General features: G+C 34.8%; 1 protein-coding gene and 2 pseudogenes across 1 annotated transcript; 2 read left to right on the top strand and 1 right to left on the bottom strand.

Moving 5' to 3' along the window:
- Positions 1 to 6,031: 6,031 nt before the first annotated feature.
- On the top strand, positions 6,032 to 9,460 carry LOC125199252 (annotated as a pseudogene).
- A 799-nt stretch (positions 9,461 to 10,259) lies between these two features.
- On the top strand, positions 10,260 to 10,757 carry LOC125199253 (protein SKIP34-like). Its single transcript, XM_048097326.1, has one exon. The coding sequence runs from the start codon at positions 10,337 to 10,339 to the stop codon at positions 10,643 to 10,645; it is 309 nt and encodes a 102-aa protein (XP_047953283.1). The 5' UTR covers positions 10,260 to 10,336; the 3' UTR covers positions 10,646 to 10,757.
- Positions 10,758 to 11,563: 806 nt separating this feature from the next.
- Positions 11,564 to 14,669, bottom strand: LOC125199251 (annotated as a pseudogene).
- Positions 14,670 to 21,032: the final 6,363 nt, after the last annotated feature.

Below are 21,032 nucleotides of genomic sequence, written 5' to 3'. Positions count from 1 at the left end.
GTGGTTAGAAAAGTCGTTGGTCAAAACGCATATAACAAATATACTCTTTCTATTTTGGAATTAATGTGTATATAAAAAAGGTCCCCCCTCAAGCAATAAATGATTATTTCTCATACTCTATCATGAAAGAATACTGACCATAACGACATAAACGGAGATTCCTAAATATCCTATTTTAGTCCACAATTCCTAACTATCCTATTTTAGCCCAATATGTTTTAACCCAATATGATGAATAGGATGATATAAAAATAAAATACGTAAATTAAATAACAATAGGTAAAAGAAAGAAAAATGTATTTATAATTGTAATAATTAAATTTAATAAATTACAAAGTTAATGCAATTAAAAACTCCTAACTTAAATAACGGTAAAATGTATATAATCGTAAGCTAACAATAAAATTACTAAAGTACAAGAAACTATAATACAAACTATAATACGAAGACTAAATACTAACGTGTAAAAATAAAGGAAAAGGATTTGGGCTCAATTTATATTTTTAATCTTTAAAGCTAAACTATAGCTAGAGTATAAAAATTAAAATTCAGTTACCAACAATTCATTTTTTTCCAGCGATATTTATTGATTTTTTTACCTTACTTTGATGGTTTTGTTTCATTTTTGCTACATGGGAATTTAATATAATATTCCACTCTAATTTGAAAGCATGGCTCTTTTTGCTACTGGATGATGAGATAAGAACAAAAATCATGTAATTTGACATATCTTTTGATAGTATATTTTTCCATTTGTCTTACTCCTTTAATACAATATTAATATAATCTCTATGTTTAAGATGTAATCTAATTTACATTCTTGATATTAAGATTTATGTTATGATATAGTGATATATTATGTTGGAGGAATGGTGAGTGTAAATATACAGACTACATGGTTACTTACTTTCTTTATCACATTGAGGGTGTATATTCGTGCGCATGTTTATTGAATATATACTACTATGTGATGTGGAGTAGATCTTACTAACAACTATATTTTCTATAAATTAAAAAGAATGGCTAAAATGTATTTAAATACTTTCTCGGTCCGTCAATATTTGTCTTATTTCGACCCACCACATGCTTTTAGAAATCATAAAAAAAAAAGTGAATTGAAAGAATAAATGGAATTGGAAAAAGTATTTTTAGTATTATAATGAAATGTGAGTAAATTGTATTATAGTGGAATGTGAGGTTCACGATCAAAAGTAGCAAAATAAAATTAGACAATTAATAAGGGATGAACGAAAACGAAAAAAAATGGGACACATAATAAGGGAAAGAGCAAAACATAACACTTTGATAATTCACTCCGTATATAAAAAGAGAGACCATTATATTAATAATAATAATGTTGCATTGGGATATATGTTTGCATGGCAGTTACAACTCAAGCATTTCAACGAAATCGAGTATGCATTGAGTTAACATGATGAAGAAGTTTGTCCTTTCCCATGAAACATTAATTATTTCATAACAAGACGTAATATAGATAGGAATGGAGTTAATTGATTTGCTTTTTAGGTATATAATTTCAGTTACAACTTCTCTCCCTCATGGACCAATATTTTTTCAAGGAATGTAATTTTGAATAAGGATTAGATAAAGACAAAATAAGGGTTTAAATAGAGATATATCTGATAAAATAGAATACACTTTTTTAAAGATTTACTCGTATAATTTTAAATAATTGATTTTTCTAGTATTTGTAATGGGAGTGTTGAACAATGTGTACCAATATATCTTCTGCCAATGAAATAGTTTGTTTTATAAAATATATAAATTATTTATTTTCTATTATAAATTTGTTGGTGTGTATAATGATTACTCTATAATACTCCCTTCGTTTTCTAAAAATAGGAAGGTTTGAAACGGCTCGGGTTTTAATGCAAAATTTTGGGAAAGTAGAAGATGGAAGAAAAAGTAACGAAATTGAAGTTAGTGGATCATGGGGTCCACTTTAAGTTGTTAATTGTAGTGGTATAAGTGGTAAATAAATTGATGTATAGGGGTGTAAAGATTTACTAAAATAGATAGTGGAATGTGAGGTTCACGATCAAAAGTAGCAAAAATAAAATTGGACAATTAATAAGGGACGAATGAAAACGAAAAAAATGGGTCACATAATAAGGAAAGAGCAATACATAACACTTTGATAATTCACACTCCGTATATAAAAGAGAGATACCATTTATATTAATAATAATAATGTTGCATTGGGATATATGTTTGCATAGCAGTTACAACTCAAGCATTTCAACGAAATCTGAGTATGCATTGAGTTAACATGATGAAGAAGTTTGTCGTTTTCCCATGAAATATTATTTATTTCATAACAAGACGGAATATAGATAGGAATAGAGTTAATTGATGTTGCTTTCGGTATATAATTTCAGTTCAACTTCTCTCCCTCATGGACCCATATTTTTTCAAGGAATATAATTTTGAATAAGGATTAGATAGAGACAAAATATGAATTTAAATAGAGATATATACGCTGATAAAATAGAATACACTTTTTTTAAGATGTACTGTATAATTTTAAATAATTGATTTTTTCTAGTATTTGTAATGGGAGTGTTGAACATTGTGTACCAATATATCTTCTACTAAATGAAATAGTTTGTTTTATAAAAGATATAAATTATTTATTTTCTATTATAAATTTGTTGTGTGTGTATAATGATTACTCTATATTAGTGTAAACAATGAAATAGTTTGTATGTTAAAAGACATAAATTATTTATTTACTATTATAGATTCATTCCATGTATATAATGATTACTCGATAATATATAATGGTATAAATAGTGAAATAGTTTGTATTAAAATTAATAAATTATTTGTATATTTATTTTTAGATTCGTTGAGTATGTATAATAAGTACTCGATAATATATAAAAAGATAACCAAAGATTATCTATCTTTTGTCGTGAAATAGACAGGTTATTGCATGGCGGTCCAACAACCAACTAATAACACACAAATGCGAAACTACTTTTATGACAAAAATATCATTACGACAACGTTAATGATAACAAACATTTTCCATCATTTGTCAGCTTAACTAATTTGTAGCTCGAAAAAATCGTTGGTCAACCAATGACATATAACGACACACTATACTCTTTCTAATTAATGTGTATACGAAAAGGTCACCCCGCAACGTTAAGCAATAAATGATTATTTCTCATATTCTATCATGAAAGAACACTAACCATAACGACATAACGGAGATTCCTAACTATCCTATTTTAGCCCGCATTCCTAACTATCCTATTTTAGCCCAATATGTTTTAACCCAATATGGTGAATAGGATGATATAAAAAATACGTAAATTAAATAACAATAGGTAAAAGAAAGAAAATGTATTGATAATTGTAATAATTAAATTTAATAAATTACAAAGGTAATGTAATTAAAAACTCCTAACTTTAATAACGGTAAAATGTATATAATCGTAAGCTAACAGTAAAATTACTAAAGTACAAGAAAATATAATACGAAGACTAAATATTGACGTGAAAAATGAAACGAGAAGGATTTGGGCTCAATTTAATATTTTTAATATTTAAAGTTAAAACTATAGCTAGAGTATAAAAGTTAAAATTCAGTTACCAACGATTCATTTTTTTCCAGTGATATTTAATGATTCTTTTTACTTTACTTTGATGGTTTTAATTCATTTTTATTACATGGGAATTTAATAAAATATTCCACTCTAATATGAAAGCATGACTCTTTTTACTTGATTTACATGATAAAAATTCACTTCACTTTTCAAGATTAAAACCCGATTTAAAAAAATATTAAATAACTAAAGTAAAGAATTATTTAAAAGAATAATAATGGTTATCCGCATTTAACCCAAACCCAACTTAAGATTTTTGGGCTCTTAACGGATCAACCCAATAAGAATACGGACTCAATAAAATTAGACTAAATCCATTATTTTTATACGAATTTGTATCGATTATTGTATCGGTAAAAAATTATCATCATAATGTTAGTGTGAAAACACTATAGAGTCTTAGTGTCTAACCTAGACATGCCCACGGTTCGTAAACCGGGTTGCCCGGAACCGCCGGTTCCCGTTTCGGAAATGTGGAACCGGAACCGAACCGTGAGGCTATTTCACGGTTCCGTCCGGTTAAAAACCGCGGTTCCGGTTCCGGTTTGGAACGCCGTTTTCCGATGGTTTTAACGGTTTTTCACGGTTCCGAACCGCCGTTTCCGCAATTTTCACAGTCCCAGCTTAGTTTCACGGTTTTCCGACGGTTTTCACGGTTCCGGTTTGGAACCGACGGTCCGACACGGTTTCGGTTCGTAAAATTTGAAACCGGAACCGGCCACCGGTTCAAAATATGGCGATTCCGGTTCAAGAAAAGTCACGCTCCGGCTTTGAAACCGGAACCGGTGATTACGATTCCACGATTAACCGCGAACCGAAAACCTTAGGCATCTCTAGTCTAACCTACCTTTTGAGGCAACTCATTAGGGAAAAAAAAAAAACCTACCTTTTACTTTATAGTCTAACATTTCTATCAAGGGACGCTTTCTGTTAATCTAGGACCGGTGTCCGCTAGTTAATCTAGAAAGCTGTGAAAAGGAAACATGTGCAGAGAAATTCTTGGTTGGTTGGCAGAATTTGCTTGATATTTTGTGAATCTTTCATGATAGATTATTAGCAAAGTAGTCCCACTCTTCCAATAATTTCATATTCCCCGTTTTATAGAAATATATCGTATTTTCTTTTTTTCGTCCATTTCATAGAAATAATTTAAATCTATTTATAGAAATATTTTTCTTCTTCTTTTTCCTTTATTATTTATGACTCCACAATCCACTATAGAATTTTCAACTATTTTTTCTTCTTGTTTCTTACTTTATCAATTACTCCAAATATTAAAACTCGATCGATCTCAAATAATCTATTTCTATGGGAGCGGATGGAATATTTTAAATTGATTGACGTGCGAGATACATCCAACATTGATTTTTAGTATGCCTCTTTTAAAATCCAAGTCGTTATACGAGTTTATTTTTTGAATTATGTTGTGTGTAAGCTCCCGTACACCTTTTGTTTTTCGCTTTCCAATAAATTTTGAATTAATAAAAACGCTTTAGCAGTAACATTTTGGTGTCAATGTGTCATGATAATAATTTATGCAAAATATTCTATTTTCACGTTGAAGTGAGCAACTAATTATACATTTTTCAACTTTATCACCGACTACAAACTCTTCAATAATTACAACTACTCCTCCCTATTTTCCACAGCAGTCATATTATAAGTAGTGCATGGGCTTTGTGCCCTTCGTGATGTCAAAACTCTTCATCTCCCGATTTTATTCCAATGCAATTCACGTGATCTATTGGTTGAATGAGAAATATTTTTCCAATTAAATTGTGTACCTAATATAGCTCAGAGTAGGATTTATTTGTTAAACGGGAAATATTTTACAAATTAAATTATGTATTAATTTTTGAAACAAAAAATTTATGTATTAATTAATGTAGCTTAGAGTAAGTAGAGTATGTGATTGCCATCTTTGGCAAAATACTTGCATTTTTGCAGAAGTTATAATACTCAACTAATTACTCAAAAGTGAGCTAAATCAAATGGAATCGAAACGTCGATACGCATACTTGATATATATGTCGAGTATCATTATTTTGCCAAATTCGTTTCTGCATTCATCATTCCTAACTAGATTTATGTTACATACTTACATATCATGTTTCATCTACAATCTTATTACCAAATAATAATCGGTTTAACATTACCTTAATGAGTTTGAAAGCAAAATAATAAAAAAAAAAAAAAGAAATTTAAAATTAAAAAAGAATTCGTACAAGAAAGTGTTGTATACATGGGTGTAAATGAGTTGTGGAGAAAGTGTGGAAAGGCAAAAAGAGGTGCCAGCTTGTTTGAAATGGCAATGGGTGTCACGTAGGCAAAATTGTTATATTAATGTGGAAGCTGAGATTCTTAAAATAGATTGTGCACCGAAAATTCCTCCTAACCGTTCAACCAAATCGTGATGTCTTCACCCAAAATTGTGATGAAAAACAAAACAGAGACGTATTTTTGAGTTTGATTGTTGTTGATCTGTCCCATTTCAATCGTGTAAGAAGGGAGAGATCAGAGATGTTGCAGAGAGCTGCGAACCATGCTTATTCCTGGTGGTGGGCCAGCCACATTCGCACCAAGCAATCCAAATGGCTCGAACAGAGCCTACAAGGTCACACCATATACAATTTTATTACTATTGCATTTGTTGATCATGATCAAGATAAATAGTATTTGTTGTTGTGGGGTTATAATGTCGAACTAATTTCTAGTGCCGAACTGTCGAACCGTCATGATTAGTTTGTTTTAGGTCATTTTATAAAATCCGAATATGAAAAATACAGAGCGTCTTTGTAAAATCATTTTAGGTCTGATAGCATGGTCATGCTTAATATGATGACCTAAATACAGACTAAGAATGATATTGGTAATATCAAAAAATGATCTTCGTAGTGTGGTTTTGTGTTTTGCAATAATATAGAGTTCTGCATAGTATAAGATTGAGTTTTGCATATATCACAACTCTGTTGTTGCGTGTGCAGACATGGAAGAGAAGGTACATGGCATGCTCCAGTTGATAGAAGGCGATGGGGACTCGTTCGCAAGAGGGCGGAGATGTACTACCGCAGGCGGCCCGAGCTCATCTGCGCCGTGGAGGAGGCCTACAAGGTCTTCCGATCCCTAGCTGACCGCTACGACCTTTTATCGAAAGATTTCCAAAATGCCAACCACACCATTGCAACCGTCTTCCCGAGCAGGTCCAGTTTGGCATGGCGGACGAGCGACGTCCTCCCCAAGATGCCCGACAACTTCGTCGTCCCGGAGATCAACATGTCCAAGATCCCCCAAGTCCCCAAGGCTCCCATTAGAGATCTCAAGACCATCATTTCCAAGGCCTCCAAGCAGGTCCAGGCCAAGAAGATGAAGGCGGCTCATACGCGCCAGAAGCCAGTTGTCGAGTCCGGCCTCACCAAGGAGGAGGCAGTTGAAGAGATCAACAAGCTGCAGAAGGAGATTCTGTCGTTGCAGACTATGAAGGAGTTTGTGAAGAGCTCTTACGAGAGTGGGATTGGTAAGTATTGGGGAATTGAGAGCCAGGTGATGGAAATGCAGCAAAGGATTTCTAGGTTACAGGATGAGTTCAGTATGGATATTGTGATCGAAGATGATGAGGCTCGGACGCTCATGGCCGAGGCGGCTTCTCAAGTCATGCCAAGAGACCTTGGCCATGCTGCAGGAGAAGCAGGAGAAGACTGCTATCGAAGCGATGGATGAGTACGAGAGGATTGAGGCCGCGTGTGAGCGATTGCAGTCTCTCAGGGAGAAGTACAGTCTCGAGCAAACAGATGGTGCACAGGATTCATCACGTGAGTTCAGTAAAGACGTGGCTGCTTTGCTGCAGGAGACCAAAGAGCTCGAGGAGCTGCCCGAGAAACTAGAGGAGAACTTGGACACAAACTCGTTGGCTAGTCTCTCTGCCACTCAGCTAGCAGAAAAGATTGATGTTTTGGTGAATAAGGTGATCACGTTAGAGACGGCTGTGTCATCTCAGACGGTTCTTGTCAACACGCTGAGGGCCGAGAACGATGACCTTAACACGCAGATCAGGAGCTTGGAGGAGGAGAACGAGAGCCTCGGCGGGGACACTCAGGGGCTGAGCTCCAAGGTGATTCAGATGGAGGAGCAGCTGAACAAGGTGCAAGATTTGAATAAGAATGTAGAGAGCCGCAACAATACTCTTCAAACCAATTTCGCCAAGGCCAAAACCAGCATCGATACTCTTGCGGAGAAGCTCACGAGTGTCAAGCCCGACGATGATCTTGAGCCTTCTCCCGATGTTGTGAAACAATTGACAGATGTCGATGATAATCTGTCAAGCAATGTCGAGGATGAGAAACCGGCCGAGGATGAGATGCCCAACAGTTTGAAGGGAGATGAGGAGGCTGATGTAGATGATGGTGGCCGCGCCACAGAGACAAAACATAGTAGTGTGAAAGAAGACGAAGGAGAAGAAGATGAAGATGAGTTTAAAGATGTAAGAGAAGCACCGAGTGTAGAAGATGAAGAAAAAGAAGAGGAAGTAAACGTGAAGAAGATGCGAAGAAGTTTGACATCCACGCAAGAGAAGGAACACGCGGAGAACGTGGTAAGAAAGGCAACATCATTCTCGGGCGAAAAACAATACAGAAGATACTCGAGGAGGAATCCGAAAATTCTCCAAGACACAAAGCCAAGGCCGAGGCGAAGGAGAAAGAAGAAGACGACTACAGTTGGCAACAAATTCTCCTCAGCGGAATGGAGGATAGAGAGAAGATCCTCCTAAAAGAATACACCACAATCCTAAGAAACTACAAAGAGGTGAAGAAGAGACTGAACGAGGTGGAGATGAAGGAAAGGACAGCCACTGACACCACCATACAAATGAGGGAGCTCAGGAAAGCCATCTCAAGACGAGACCAAGAAATCACGAACCTCCGCAGAAGGCTCAACGAAGAGATCTCCGAAAATGATAAAGAAGAGGAAGGCGCAAGCGTGACAAAGGACATGAACGAGAAGAACGAGACAGCGACAGTGTACATGGCAAAGGGGCCCCTGCTGACGCTGGTCGAGGAGAAGCTCGGGCAGACATAGACGCGATACTGGACGAGAACTTGGACTTCTGGTTCAGATTCAGCACCGCGTTCCACCAAATACAAAAGTTCAAGACGGAAGTGAGGGACCTGGACGAGGAGATGTCGAAGCTGCGCGAGAGGCGCAAGACAGACGGACGCAGCAGCTGAAATCGGAAGTGGTGCCAATTTTCAAGCATTTAAGGGATATAGAGAGCGAGCTGACAGTGTGGCTGGAGCAGAGCGTGCCGCTGAAGGAGGAACTCAGGAGCAGATCCTCGTCTTTGTGTAACATACAAGAGGAGATAACGAAGGCGCTGAGGGAGGGCGTGGAGTGGGACGAGATCAGATTCGGCAGCCACCAGGCGGCCAAGCTGCAAGGGGAAGTGCTAAACATGAAGCAGGAGAATGAGAAGGTGAGGGAGGAGCTGGAGGCGGGGCTCGACCACGTAAGCATGCTGCAGCTGCAGATACAAAAAACGATGACGCTGCTTGATGAAGAGTTTGGGATACAATCGGTGCGGTCGGAGAGGAAGAGTAAGGTGCCACTTAGTTCCTTCATCTTTGGGAGTAAGTCGCAATCTAAGAAGCCTAAGACTTCTATCTTCTCTTGCATGCATCCGAGTAGGAAATACCAGGTCCTTAGAGCTGGATTCGCTTTTCCTCGAGTAATAACTCCTCTTCTTCCTCTTGACTCTTTTTTTGTTTTTGTATCACTCTTTTTGTGTACTTTGCTCTCATGTACAGGAAATTCAATTTGTATGTTTTTCTTGACAAAACAAAAGTGGATAGTACTTTTAAATTTCTCTTCTTTGTGTGTTTATATGATTCGATGGTAATTGATTCAAGGGTGTGTGAGCCTGTTGGTGATAGTGTGGTAATGTCTAAAATCAAAAGTTTTGGATTCGAGTTCATTATGATAAGACATTTAAACATATACTCTCTTCGTCTCAAAAAAATATAGGCGTATGATATAGCACGAAAATTAAGATAAAATTAATAAAGTAAGACAGATCGAGGAAGGATAAATATAGTGTTAGTGAATAGTGTGATCCATATTATTATTAGTTTTTTTATGATGAGATTAAAATGGAAAATGACGTAACTTTATTCGGTGGAGGAGTACTTCTTCCGTCCTAAAAAAGTAGACTATTTTTAGTCTTTAGGTAGTCTACCAAATTAAACCAAGTCTAAATATGGAAAAATTTTAACGAATAATAATCTTACACATCATTTATAATGTGGACTCTATAATCTACTAACACTCATTCCACTACTTTTTTCTCATCTCTTTCTTACTTTTTTCTATCTCTCTCATACTTTATAAATTGCACCTGAAGCCCGTGTCATTTACAGTTAGTCTATTTTTTAGGACGGATGGAGTATTTTACCTAAAAAACAACTATTATTAATTCATGATAAAACAATTAAATTTGTTTAATTAGAAATAATATTTAATTTGGATTGGTAAAACGTTAATTAGTACTACTGCTCATTGATTGGATTTATTTAAGCAGAATATTCACGTCATATAAGGGCAATAATGTCAATTAGGTTTTGCTAATGATATAGATTATGTCGTGCCCTTGCAATTGAGGTACAACTCTCAGACGAAATCAAGGTACAACTCGACGAAGCTGCAATTGAACCATGTGCTACGGCAACGACCGGCCGCCGACGAGAGATGACCGTTTCGAGACGCCGCCGCCGCAGGAGAACGAAGACAGGGTGATGGCGGTGGAGAATCTGAGGGATCGGCTGGCGGAGACGGAAGCACGGCTGGAGCGAGCTAGGGCACGGGAAGCTGAGCTCAGCTGCTGCCTCGATGAGATGAGAAAGTTCGTCCGCGTTATGGAGATCCTCGAATCCTACCTCCGCCGCCAGTACGCCGAACAGCAAGATCGCCTCGCGCGCTTATACTCTTCTTCTTCTTCTTCGCTTTTGGTACCCTCAAAATAGCTGTTTTTTGCTTATTATTATGCAAAGAAATTAGGGATTATATAATAGTGGAACTAGTTTGGCTATGTATATTTTGGATATGGTGTTTAATGTGATGTGAATATCTGTTTCATTGATGGTGTTGATAAGCTTAGAAGATTGAAATTGGTGTGTTTACATTAGGGCATTCGTTGATTTGGGGATTTCATGTGGCTTTGACATAATCCTTGTTTCTTGGGTTTAATAGACCATTGTATTTGTTTCGTATTGCATTTGTGGAGAAAGAATCAAACTTGCTTGTTTACTCACAGAATTTGAAGTATGGATTAGTTTACTCTTTAAGAAGAAGCTCATTGTTAGTACATTTTTGTAGCCTCTTTGAGATTTCTCAGTGTTAGTATTAGCAGTTTATATTTTCCCAACTTCGTATATAGCTATACCGATTCTGCTGAGGCATCCTCTTATACGTGTGTGGTGGAAATGTTTGAGCATTTGTGAAAGATATTTTGAGTAATTGAATTTGACTTGTCTGGACGAGATGTTGAAAATTGATGGTTTGGTGCATTGAATTGATGTTGTTATTCTGGAAACAATTATGAAAATATGTGTTTGGATACATTCTTGATGTGTGCTCTAATAATGCACACTGATCTCCTCTGATGATCCAGTGACATTCAACATTCAATCAAAGTGACAGCTTACACAAAAGTGGATTACTTCAAATTCTGTCCAAGTATTTGTGGTTCCTATTTAAAATTATAAGAGATCTAGCATCTAACTTCTACTATATAATTTCAAGTTATGAATGCTGTGCTTCAAATATAATGCTCGTTGTGGGATCCAGAAAAAAAAAGTACTTTTATGCCTAACTCTGATTGTTCTTCTCTCCAGTTTGAGTGTTCCTTCATTGTTTGTCTAATATACAGGTAGGGTTTCTTCCTAGCCCCCGTCACAGAATATATAATTTTCACTGAAAAAAAGAATGTAATGTGACAGTGGAGTGTTAACACCTTCAGTTCCTTGGCGATACGGATGCAGTCTATCTTTTTTTCTGCAGTCCTCAATGAGAGACCGCAGAGTGTGATTTGGAACTAGGAGCTTGTGCTTCAGCCTTAAGTTAGTCATGGGTGATGTATCATGTCCTGTTTTCAGCCACTCCTCGATGGCTTCCAATTCGTAGGAAAAGCCATCTGCAGCAAGATGTGGATTCTGCATCACTTCCTGCAAATGAGAAGCAGTGAGAATAATGAAAGAGTATGGTTTCTTTCTAAGTGTCCGATCAGCTGATGGCATATTACCCGATAGATCGGACAAAAAAAAACTTCAGAGACATTGCACGAGTCCTCTGCTCCAGCAGCCTTTTCACTAGGCACAGATGACTCTCTGTTGCCGACTAGCTGGTCAGCTCTTCTCTTTACATCATTCATATCTGTTACCAACATTGCTGTGATGAATTCTTCAGCTATGTTCTTAGACAGACACCTACTTGCGATATTGGAAAGTTCAATAGCCAAATCCATCGGCCATTCTCCAGCCGTACCATCCAAATTTTCAATTGCTGCAGCAGGATCCCCTATTGCACTCCAGTAATTACCTGTCAGAAGTTGCAACACCAAATTCCCAAAAGCCCGGATGTCTAATGTGATATCAGGCTTGTCGTACGACCAAGGACACTTTAGGCCGTATTTTTTTGCAACATCAAACCTATCTAGGAGAATCTTGGAGGGTTTCAAGTTACCATGGGCAATTGGATTAGGCTTGACCTTGTGAAGGAAACCTATAACTGAGCAGATTTCAGCTGCAATACGTACCCGAGCATGCCAGGCTAGAGGCTGGTGCTTTCGTTTCCAGCTTCTTCCAGTTGAAAACAATGCATCATGTAAGGTACCGTTGTGCATGTACTCATAAACGATACAGCTCCGCTGAGAGCAGAAGCCGATCATAGCTAGTATATTAGGGTGCTGTACTTGACTATGAAGTTTCACCTGCAATTCGAAGCTAATTGTTAGCATCATTTCCATGAAGTAATTTCTTTTATACAAGTTCTGCAACTATGCTTATTTATACATAACCTTGTTTGTGAAATCTTCCAGGGACTGCTCGTCTGCTGGATCATGCAATTTAATAGCGACCGCTAATTGATTGATTCGGCCCCTATACACATTCTTCCCACGATTCACCCTGAAACGCTCTGAGAAATCTTCAGTGGCAGCTATTATTTCTTCAGGAGAGAACTCTCTGAAACCGAATCCAGAGCCATTCGATCTTGATACTTTTGCTATTGCATCCTTTTCTATGCAGAACTCGATCCTGCGCTGTAAGACATTCTTCTGCTTTCTGAGCTCCTCGATTTCTGTCACCATTTCAGCTCTTGTTTTGACTGCCTTCTCTAGCTGAAGGTCAGCACCTGCTCTAGCAGATGATGACTGATGAAGCTTGAGGAGAGTTCCTTCTGAAGCTCAACATTCGAGTCGAGCTTGCTTCTTTCTCGTGCAGTTCGCACTCAAGTTCCAGTATTTCCTCCCTCGTGCTGTCGAGTGTTTTGTTAAGTTCAACCTTCTTTAGGATTTCTGCTTGGATGCAGGTCTGAAGCTCCTCAGCCTGTGGAAAACATAGTAGTTTTGTTCTGAATGATGGAGTGAGAACTATTTTTCTTGCAAGTACGATTCAGAAGCACAGTTTTCCCCGTGCATTGCATATGATAGTCGCCCTTTTCGCCTTCTCGCGCCTCACTTTAGCAATATTTGCTATCTTCCTGTTCAGCTGGATTGTGCCTTGTGCATCCCGCATTGTGCGTTCGAGATGCTCGATTCTCGCTGCAGCACCCTACATAATTTTTAAATACTAGTATGATTTTTATAAATTTGATCATGTCAGATGATGTCAATGCTTTTAAATTTGAATTTTCTATATTGAACTACAAATAAAGTGGTAATGAACTCGCGCTATTTTATAATCATGCGTTTGGCGTCTAACGTTTTTAAAATTAGTTTGATATATAATATAACCCTGATTAGACATACATCAAATAATGAGAAACCATAATTATGAATACCTAACCACAAACAAGAGTCAAAAAAGAAAAAGAAATTGAAGGCGAAATATGTGGAATTAAAGTCAAAAAGAGGAAAGATCTAAAATTATTACTCCTGCTTACCATATTTTGTGGTATGCTTATTTGTGTTAAACAACCTACATCCATCTCTCCTTCAACTTGATGCAGAGACAGCAATTCATCTGCATACTGCTCCATTTCATCCCTGCAGTTCTCCCACCGGGCAGGGCAGACGTGTCTGTAAACATCCTCGTAACCCCCTTGTCATCTTCCTCCTCGTCTCTCAAAACGACTCTCTGGCCTTGGCATATCACAAACACCTCGCACGATCTAGGCTTATTGCGAAGGACATAGAACGTCCCGCTTATCGCCCCCTCGATTTCCTACATATCAGGCGACAGCCACCTATAAACACTAACAAAAGAAGACGAAGAAGAGAGAGCGAGCAAGAGTGTGCGTTACGGTGATGAAGCCTTGATGTAGGCCAATGAGAGGACTAGTTTGGATATCCGAGGCTTGAAATGGCTTCCACTATATGCTTGTGCAAAGGCTTCTCATCATGTATCTCTATTTTCATCACCTCTGCCTCAACCTACCACTTCAAATAATCACTACAACTCATACATATTTTTGTAAAACCAAAAAAAAAAAAAAAATTTTAACCTTGCCGCAAAAGGCTATGTATTGAGCAAGGATTGCATCCGTCTTGGCTTCCTCGGTTTTGTCGAAGCTTCAACTTGTTCTCGCTGACTGAGGTGCTCCGCAGCTTCCCAACTGTGAACGGGAACGGTTATTAATTATGGTTAAGGAAGAGATGAAGAATGAGTAAAGTACATCATACATGGCGTGTAGACGTAGTGTTTGTAGGAGGCGTTTGGTGCATGAAGGATGAGTATTCGGATGCGATGATTGGCCCAACGGCGCAGGGCCCACTGCAGCGTCGAAGCCGTCCAACCCCTCCGTTCCGATCGCAACACACACTCTCTCCATCTCCGCCTCAATCTAACATTTGCCTAATAAAAATCATTTGTGTGTAAAAAGATAGGGAAAGGTGGACTTTTTTTATTAGGACTTGTTTGATTTTAACTTTTGTTAGTGTCGTAAGTTAACCAAATACGGCATCAATTCATGTTTAGAAATTGGAGATATGACTTGATCACGAGGATTTTCTTGGTATATTCTCTGACTTAGAAATATTATGACAAACCAAAATTATACATTTGCTCAAAGGAATTTACGAATTGTGGGACAAACTATAATTTGATTGCACTTCGTATTTCTACGAACAATTAACATTTTTAAATAGTATTTGGAAAAATAAGTCAAGGTAGTAGTTAGCTTTTTCTTGATGTCGCTTTCGCATGGGAATCAAAATATCAACACCTGTTGATTAAGATATGAATGTAAATTCTTTCTGATCGACTATTAACCTCACTTAATTCTTTTTAGAAATTAGTTATAGTTTTCAACACCTACTCTTAACATGCACGAGCATGAATAAATATGGAGTAATATGCAGGGGGGACGCAGAAATGAACAATATTAGTAAGGGCTATAGTTTTAAAAATATTGTTTTAGATAATTTATATGATTAATAAGAGCTTTAATATAATTATATGTATAAAATAGGAATAAATTATCAAAAATTATTAAAAATGTTAAAAAATGAATTCATTCAGGGCCGGAGCCCCACTCTCTCTCTCTCTCTCTCTCTCTCTCTCTCTCTCTCTCTCTCTCTCTCTCTCTCTCTCTCTCTCTCTCTCTCTCTCTCTCTCTCTCTCTCTCTGTTATAATAAAAGATAAAAAAAAAAATTATTGTCAAACATATTAAAAAAATAAAATAAAATAAAGAGAGTATAAACTTAAAGTTAATTCTTATAATCTTATACTCCCTCCATTCTCAAATACAAAGACTTTGAGGCTGACATAGATTTTAGTGAAAATTTAGTAAGTATGATAAAGAAAAAGAAAAGTAATTACAATAATATTATTTTATTAATAGTGTAACGTGTGATGAGAAAATTTTGCAAAATAGAAAGTAAATTAATTTTGTATGAAGGGCTAAGATTGTAAAAATTAATTTTGTTGCGAATATGTAAAAGCGCAGCCCATAATTTGATTAAGCCTCTAACTTGAATTCAGGTGGTACATAATGGAAGTCTCGGAGTTTAGCCCAATTCAAGGCCAGTGTTTTTAGTATTACTTTAATAAATGCTCTTTTCTTGAAATTATAAATTATGAAATAGTAAATAATAGAGGATGTCAATATTCTATATGGTTTTGTCATTTGTGCTTTATTTGTGTCAAAGAACAGATATATTCAATATATGCAATGCGCATAATATGAGATTTAATATGATACTACAATATAAAATAAAATCATGATTAAATAAATATTACTACGTTTTAATCAAATTTCATGCTTTGTTGGATGAGGGTGATAATTGACTAATTTTGATTAATACAAATAGAGAAGTATTGTTGAAAGATTGGATGAAAAAACAGAAGGATAACTTCCCAAATTTCGTTCCATTTAGCATGAAAAATGTTGGGCCAAATTTAAGTGTCTCTAAACATGCGGGTCCGGGTCAGCTTTTCTTTATAAAACAAATTACGTAAAACAACTCCAAAACCTAAAATGTTTACAATAGTAGCTAAGTTAATCCTTTTATTTATGATAAAGAAAGAGAAAAATAATTAAAATAATATTATTTTATTAATAGTGTAATATGTGATGAGAAAACTTTGAAAAATAGAAAGTAAATTAATTTTGTAAGAATGCTAAGAGTTGGACCATCGGATTTCAAGATTTGATGTTAATAGATGATAAATAACGTCAACACAACTTTAATCAGTTGACAATGTTGACGTTGTGTTAACATTTTCTATTGACGCTATGTGTCATCTGTCGACATCAAATCCGATATCCCACGATCCAGGTCATTATTTGGAGAGATAAACTATAGAAATGTATCAAAGTACTTAATAATAGAGGTGGAGAAAATAATACTACCTCCGTCCTATATTAAGTGTCACATTTAGTGTGAGTACACATTTTAAGAAATGTAAATAAAAGTGGGTTGAATAAGTTAGTGAATTAGGAGTCTTACTTATATATATTAGTTTTATAATAAAATGTGAGTAGAATTAGTTAGTGGAATAAGAGGTCTACTTACCATTTATGGTAAAATTAAATGTGACTTTTATTATGGGATATGAAATTGAAATTTGTAACACTTATTATGGGACGGAGGTAGTATAAAATATTTAAATAAAATGAATGGTGAGTGAAGAGCTCTGGCATGGATGCTGACATGGCAGAGATATACTAGCAAGCATCAAAAGAATACTTAATATGATGATAATTTAATCACATTATAAGCATATTAAAATTTAAAATAATCAATTAGTAGTAGTATTAATTATGCTAACAATAATTAATTCAAGAAGGAGACAGAAGTGCACGTGCGCTTCTCCGCAATCGTCGAGATATTAGAGTCAAAAGATGCCGCGCACGTCCTCCAGTCAAAGGTCAAAAGCCAGTGATTGCATTGCACGAGCCTATTTTTCTTTTATTCTTTCCTTTTGTATTTAATATTCTATTATACTCCATTATTTAAGTATTCGTAAATTTTAAATGTGTATAAATTATTTCTATAAAGGGGAAAATATTAGACTCCTAAGTCTAGGATAAGAACGATGAGCAGGATCCGTCTTTGATTAAAAATACGCCCATGCATTCACATTTATTTATTTAATTTTAATTTGTAAGTTGAAAATATTGACTATTGTAAATCGTGCTTTGCATGCTCCCTTTTGAATATACACCATAACATACTACTACAAACTATCTGAATGATATTAAAATTAATTAAAGGTTCTGCAAAATTTGAACTTTTTTATTTTTACAATATAATTATTATTTTATTTCAGTAATATATAAAACCACGAATTGTTTTATTAATTCGTTGCGATTCTGTACACAATATAGTAAATCTTCAGTGCGGAGGAAAGAGATAGGAGGAATATTGTCAAAATTACTCCACTACTACTATAACTGTTTTAAAATGGAGTGTAATTAAATAACACTTACAAAAAATGTCGTATTATTAGAAGTATAATTATTTGTTTTTTGATAAAGAATTAATTAAGCCATAACACCAGAATAACTTTTATTGTTGAGCTATATATTCTTGTACTGAGTATAAGATATAGTAATTGGTTTATTTGGATTATTTAGTTGTTATGTTTGGCATGATTGATTATAAACTGTGTAGATAAACTGAAGCATTATGAAAAACAAAATCCGGTAATTAATACTTTTACAAGGATAATTTATAATAGATGATGATTTTGAGTGGTATAATAATTATTCAAATTAGTAAAGTTAGAATTGAGTCAAGCTATATATAATAGATCTATAATGCAAATTAAATAGTCATCCCTAGTCCCTCCATCTCAAATCCCTTCTTTGGGCGACCACAATTTTATTTTGTGTTTTAGTTGGACGAATAAAGTAAGGGAGATGGAATAGAGTAGCGATATATGAATTCTATTTTTAGTAATAGCTTCTTAGGTCGGACAAATTAAAAGAAAAGTTAATCATTTGAGTGGGATAAAAAAAGTACTTGATTAATTATTTATTTATAAGTAGGAGTACTATGTTTTAGCACTAACACTCCTATGTGTATATACATACTAGTCAAATACTAGTCAATAGTTAGATTATTTAGTAACAAATTTATTTCTATCAAAGTTGAGCTCCATTTCCATTGAGTGTACCACAATTTGAGTGGCGTGGTGGTATGACTAATTATTATGAGCTATCCATCTAGGATTAAGTTGTGAGATGATTTTAGTTGGAGAGAGGAGGCTATGACTAATTATCATGAGACTATCCATCTATAATTAAGTTGTGGGGATCAATCTTATAAACCAAACATGATCATATTTAATTATGAGATTTAGTATTGTCAACTGACACCCCTTGTAATACTTATTAAATAAATGGGCCAAGCCAATTTGATCTGATCAGTTCCATAGATATTCGTCTGTGCTCCTGAATCTAGTGAGGTTTGGTGGGTAATTAAGCTTGAGCTTAACTATGCTCTGAGTCGTCAGCTCATTAAATTATTCTTACTCAGAATATGTAATTATGAACCAGATACAATCACCATTTCTATATAATAAAATTTAATTGTTCTAACATCTTTATCTGATACAAAAGTTATTACGAGATAAGTGAAACACTTCTTTTGGGTACACATTTAAGGAATTACTCCCTCAACGTTGATTAGAGTCTCATTCTGGTGGCGCAGTTTAAGAAATGTTAAGAAAAGTGGGTTAAAAAAGTTAGTGGAATAGGGTCCCACTTGTAAATATAGTTTTAAATGAAATGTGAGTAGAATGAGTTAGGTGAAGGTGGGACCGATTACAATTTATGGTAAAAATGAATCGGGACTCCTATTTTGGACGGACTAAAATGGAAAAACGGGACTCTTATTCGCGGACGGGGAGTAATATTTAAATAGTTAAAATGGAGAGAGTAAAGTATGAGAGAAAAGTAAGAGAGTGAAGAGAGAATAAATAACATGTAGATGGTTTTTGCTAAAAAGAGAAATATCTCTTTATGGTGGGACGATCGCAAAGGTGACATTACCTTATCTTGAGACGGAGGGAGGGAGTATTATTATCCAAGATAATAGATTATACTCCTCCGTTTCTTCATAATTGAGTATTCATATATGGTAACTTTTTTCTCTTTCTTACTTTACTCTCCTTACTTTATTACTTTATACTTTTCTTTCTACCTTTCCTTTCTCTTACTTTTTATCTATTTATTTAACACACTTAACATTCATTTCTAAAACTAGTGCGAAAAGTTATGCCTCAACTATGAAGAAATAAAGGGAGTAGTACTTATAAACCCATCGTATAATATTTTGAATATGAATCTAATTCTATAGTTGCATTATGTTATAAGTATAAACTTCAAAATATTTGGTATACAATTTTAGTGAGTCCCTCATCTTAAACTTTTAGGAGAAGGCTTCGCGCATGGGTTGCCCCGATCCCGGGACGATGGCGGCCCCCGGGCCCCGCTGGAGCTTCACACGAAACAATGAGGAGGGGATTCCCCCCCCCCCCCCCCACCCCGGGGGTTTTTGTGGTTCGTAAACCCACTTTTTGGAGTGTTGTGGTGGACTTCTTTTATCCTATTTAAAAATTATAAATATTTATAAATAAATAGTCATTTTCCAGTTAAGAAATCATTTTTCGCCTTATTTTGAAAAAAAAAATATTAAAGTGGATATGTTAAAATAGGAGAGAGAATAATGTAAAAGGGTCTCCCATTTATTCCTCTTTTCTTTCTTTTTTACTTTAACTATTTAAAAAATCATTTTCTAAAAAACGTGCAAAAAAAAAAAGGGATCATCTTTAAAAAATTTTTAAATTTTAATAATTGATTTTATATAAAAAATTATAAATTCAAAATCTAATTCCATATTATTATATTTTTTTTTTATTTTTACAATTTTTTTTTTTTTTTGCATTCGTTTTCCTTTTGTGGGGCTTTTTTTTCTAATAGCATGCTTATAATTTGTTACTATTATATAGATTTAATTTGAATAATGTTCATGTTTTTATTTAATGTGGATTTAATTTGAATATTAATCTAAAATTTTAATTAATAGTATTTTGTATGTGAATATTTTATTTAAAATTAATCTCATAATTTAATCAAATTAAAAAAATAATATACTTTGATTTTATATATATTAATAAAAAAAAAAAATAAAGTAATGAGATAAAGAATAGTTAAAGAAGGGACGGTGAATTGTGGGGTCTATTTCTTGAGTGAGAGATGCAATAAAAAGTTGTGCGGCCGGAATAGTGTAGGAAATAGTAGTCCCTTCGTCCTGAAAATTTGTCATTTCTTTTATTTTGTTCGTCCTAAAAATTGTAATTTCACTTTATCATTTTTGGTAATAGACATCACATTCATAATTCATTTTATCACTTTTATTTGAAACTATAAAAGTAGGACCCATGTGCTACTTTTTCAACCCTTTTCATCATTCTTAAAACTTCGTACATGTAAAAAGTGACAAATTACTTTTGTTTTTTATAACGAAATTTTTGAAATGGGACGAGTTTGATGGAATAATTAATAAAGTGAAAAAGAAATAGAAAAAAAGTATCTTTGAAGTAGGAGTATTGTTAATGGATCGAGTCTTTTATATAAAAAATTTATTTCTAATAGATAAATTAAAATAGAAATAATTTCTTTTTTTAAAGGATAAATTTTTTTGGATGATCTATCAAACTAACTAATCAACTTAAAGCATCACC

This window comes from Salvia hispanica, unplaced genomic scaffold (assembly GCF_023119035.1).
Source record: "Salvia hispanica cultivar TCC Black 2014 unplaced genomic scaffold, UniMelb_Shisp_WGS_1.0 HiC_scaffold_434, whole genome shotgun sequence".
Classification (NCBI taxonomy): Eukaryota; Viridiplantae; Streptophyta; class Magnoliopsida; order Lamiales; family Lamiaceae; genus Salvia; species Salvia hispanica.
This window is presented reverse-complemented; position numbering and strand designations above follow the sequence as displayed.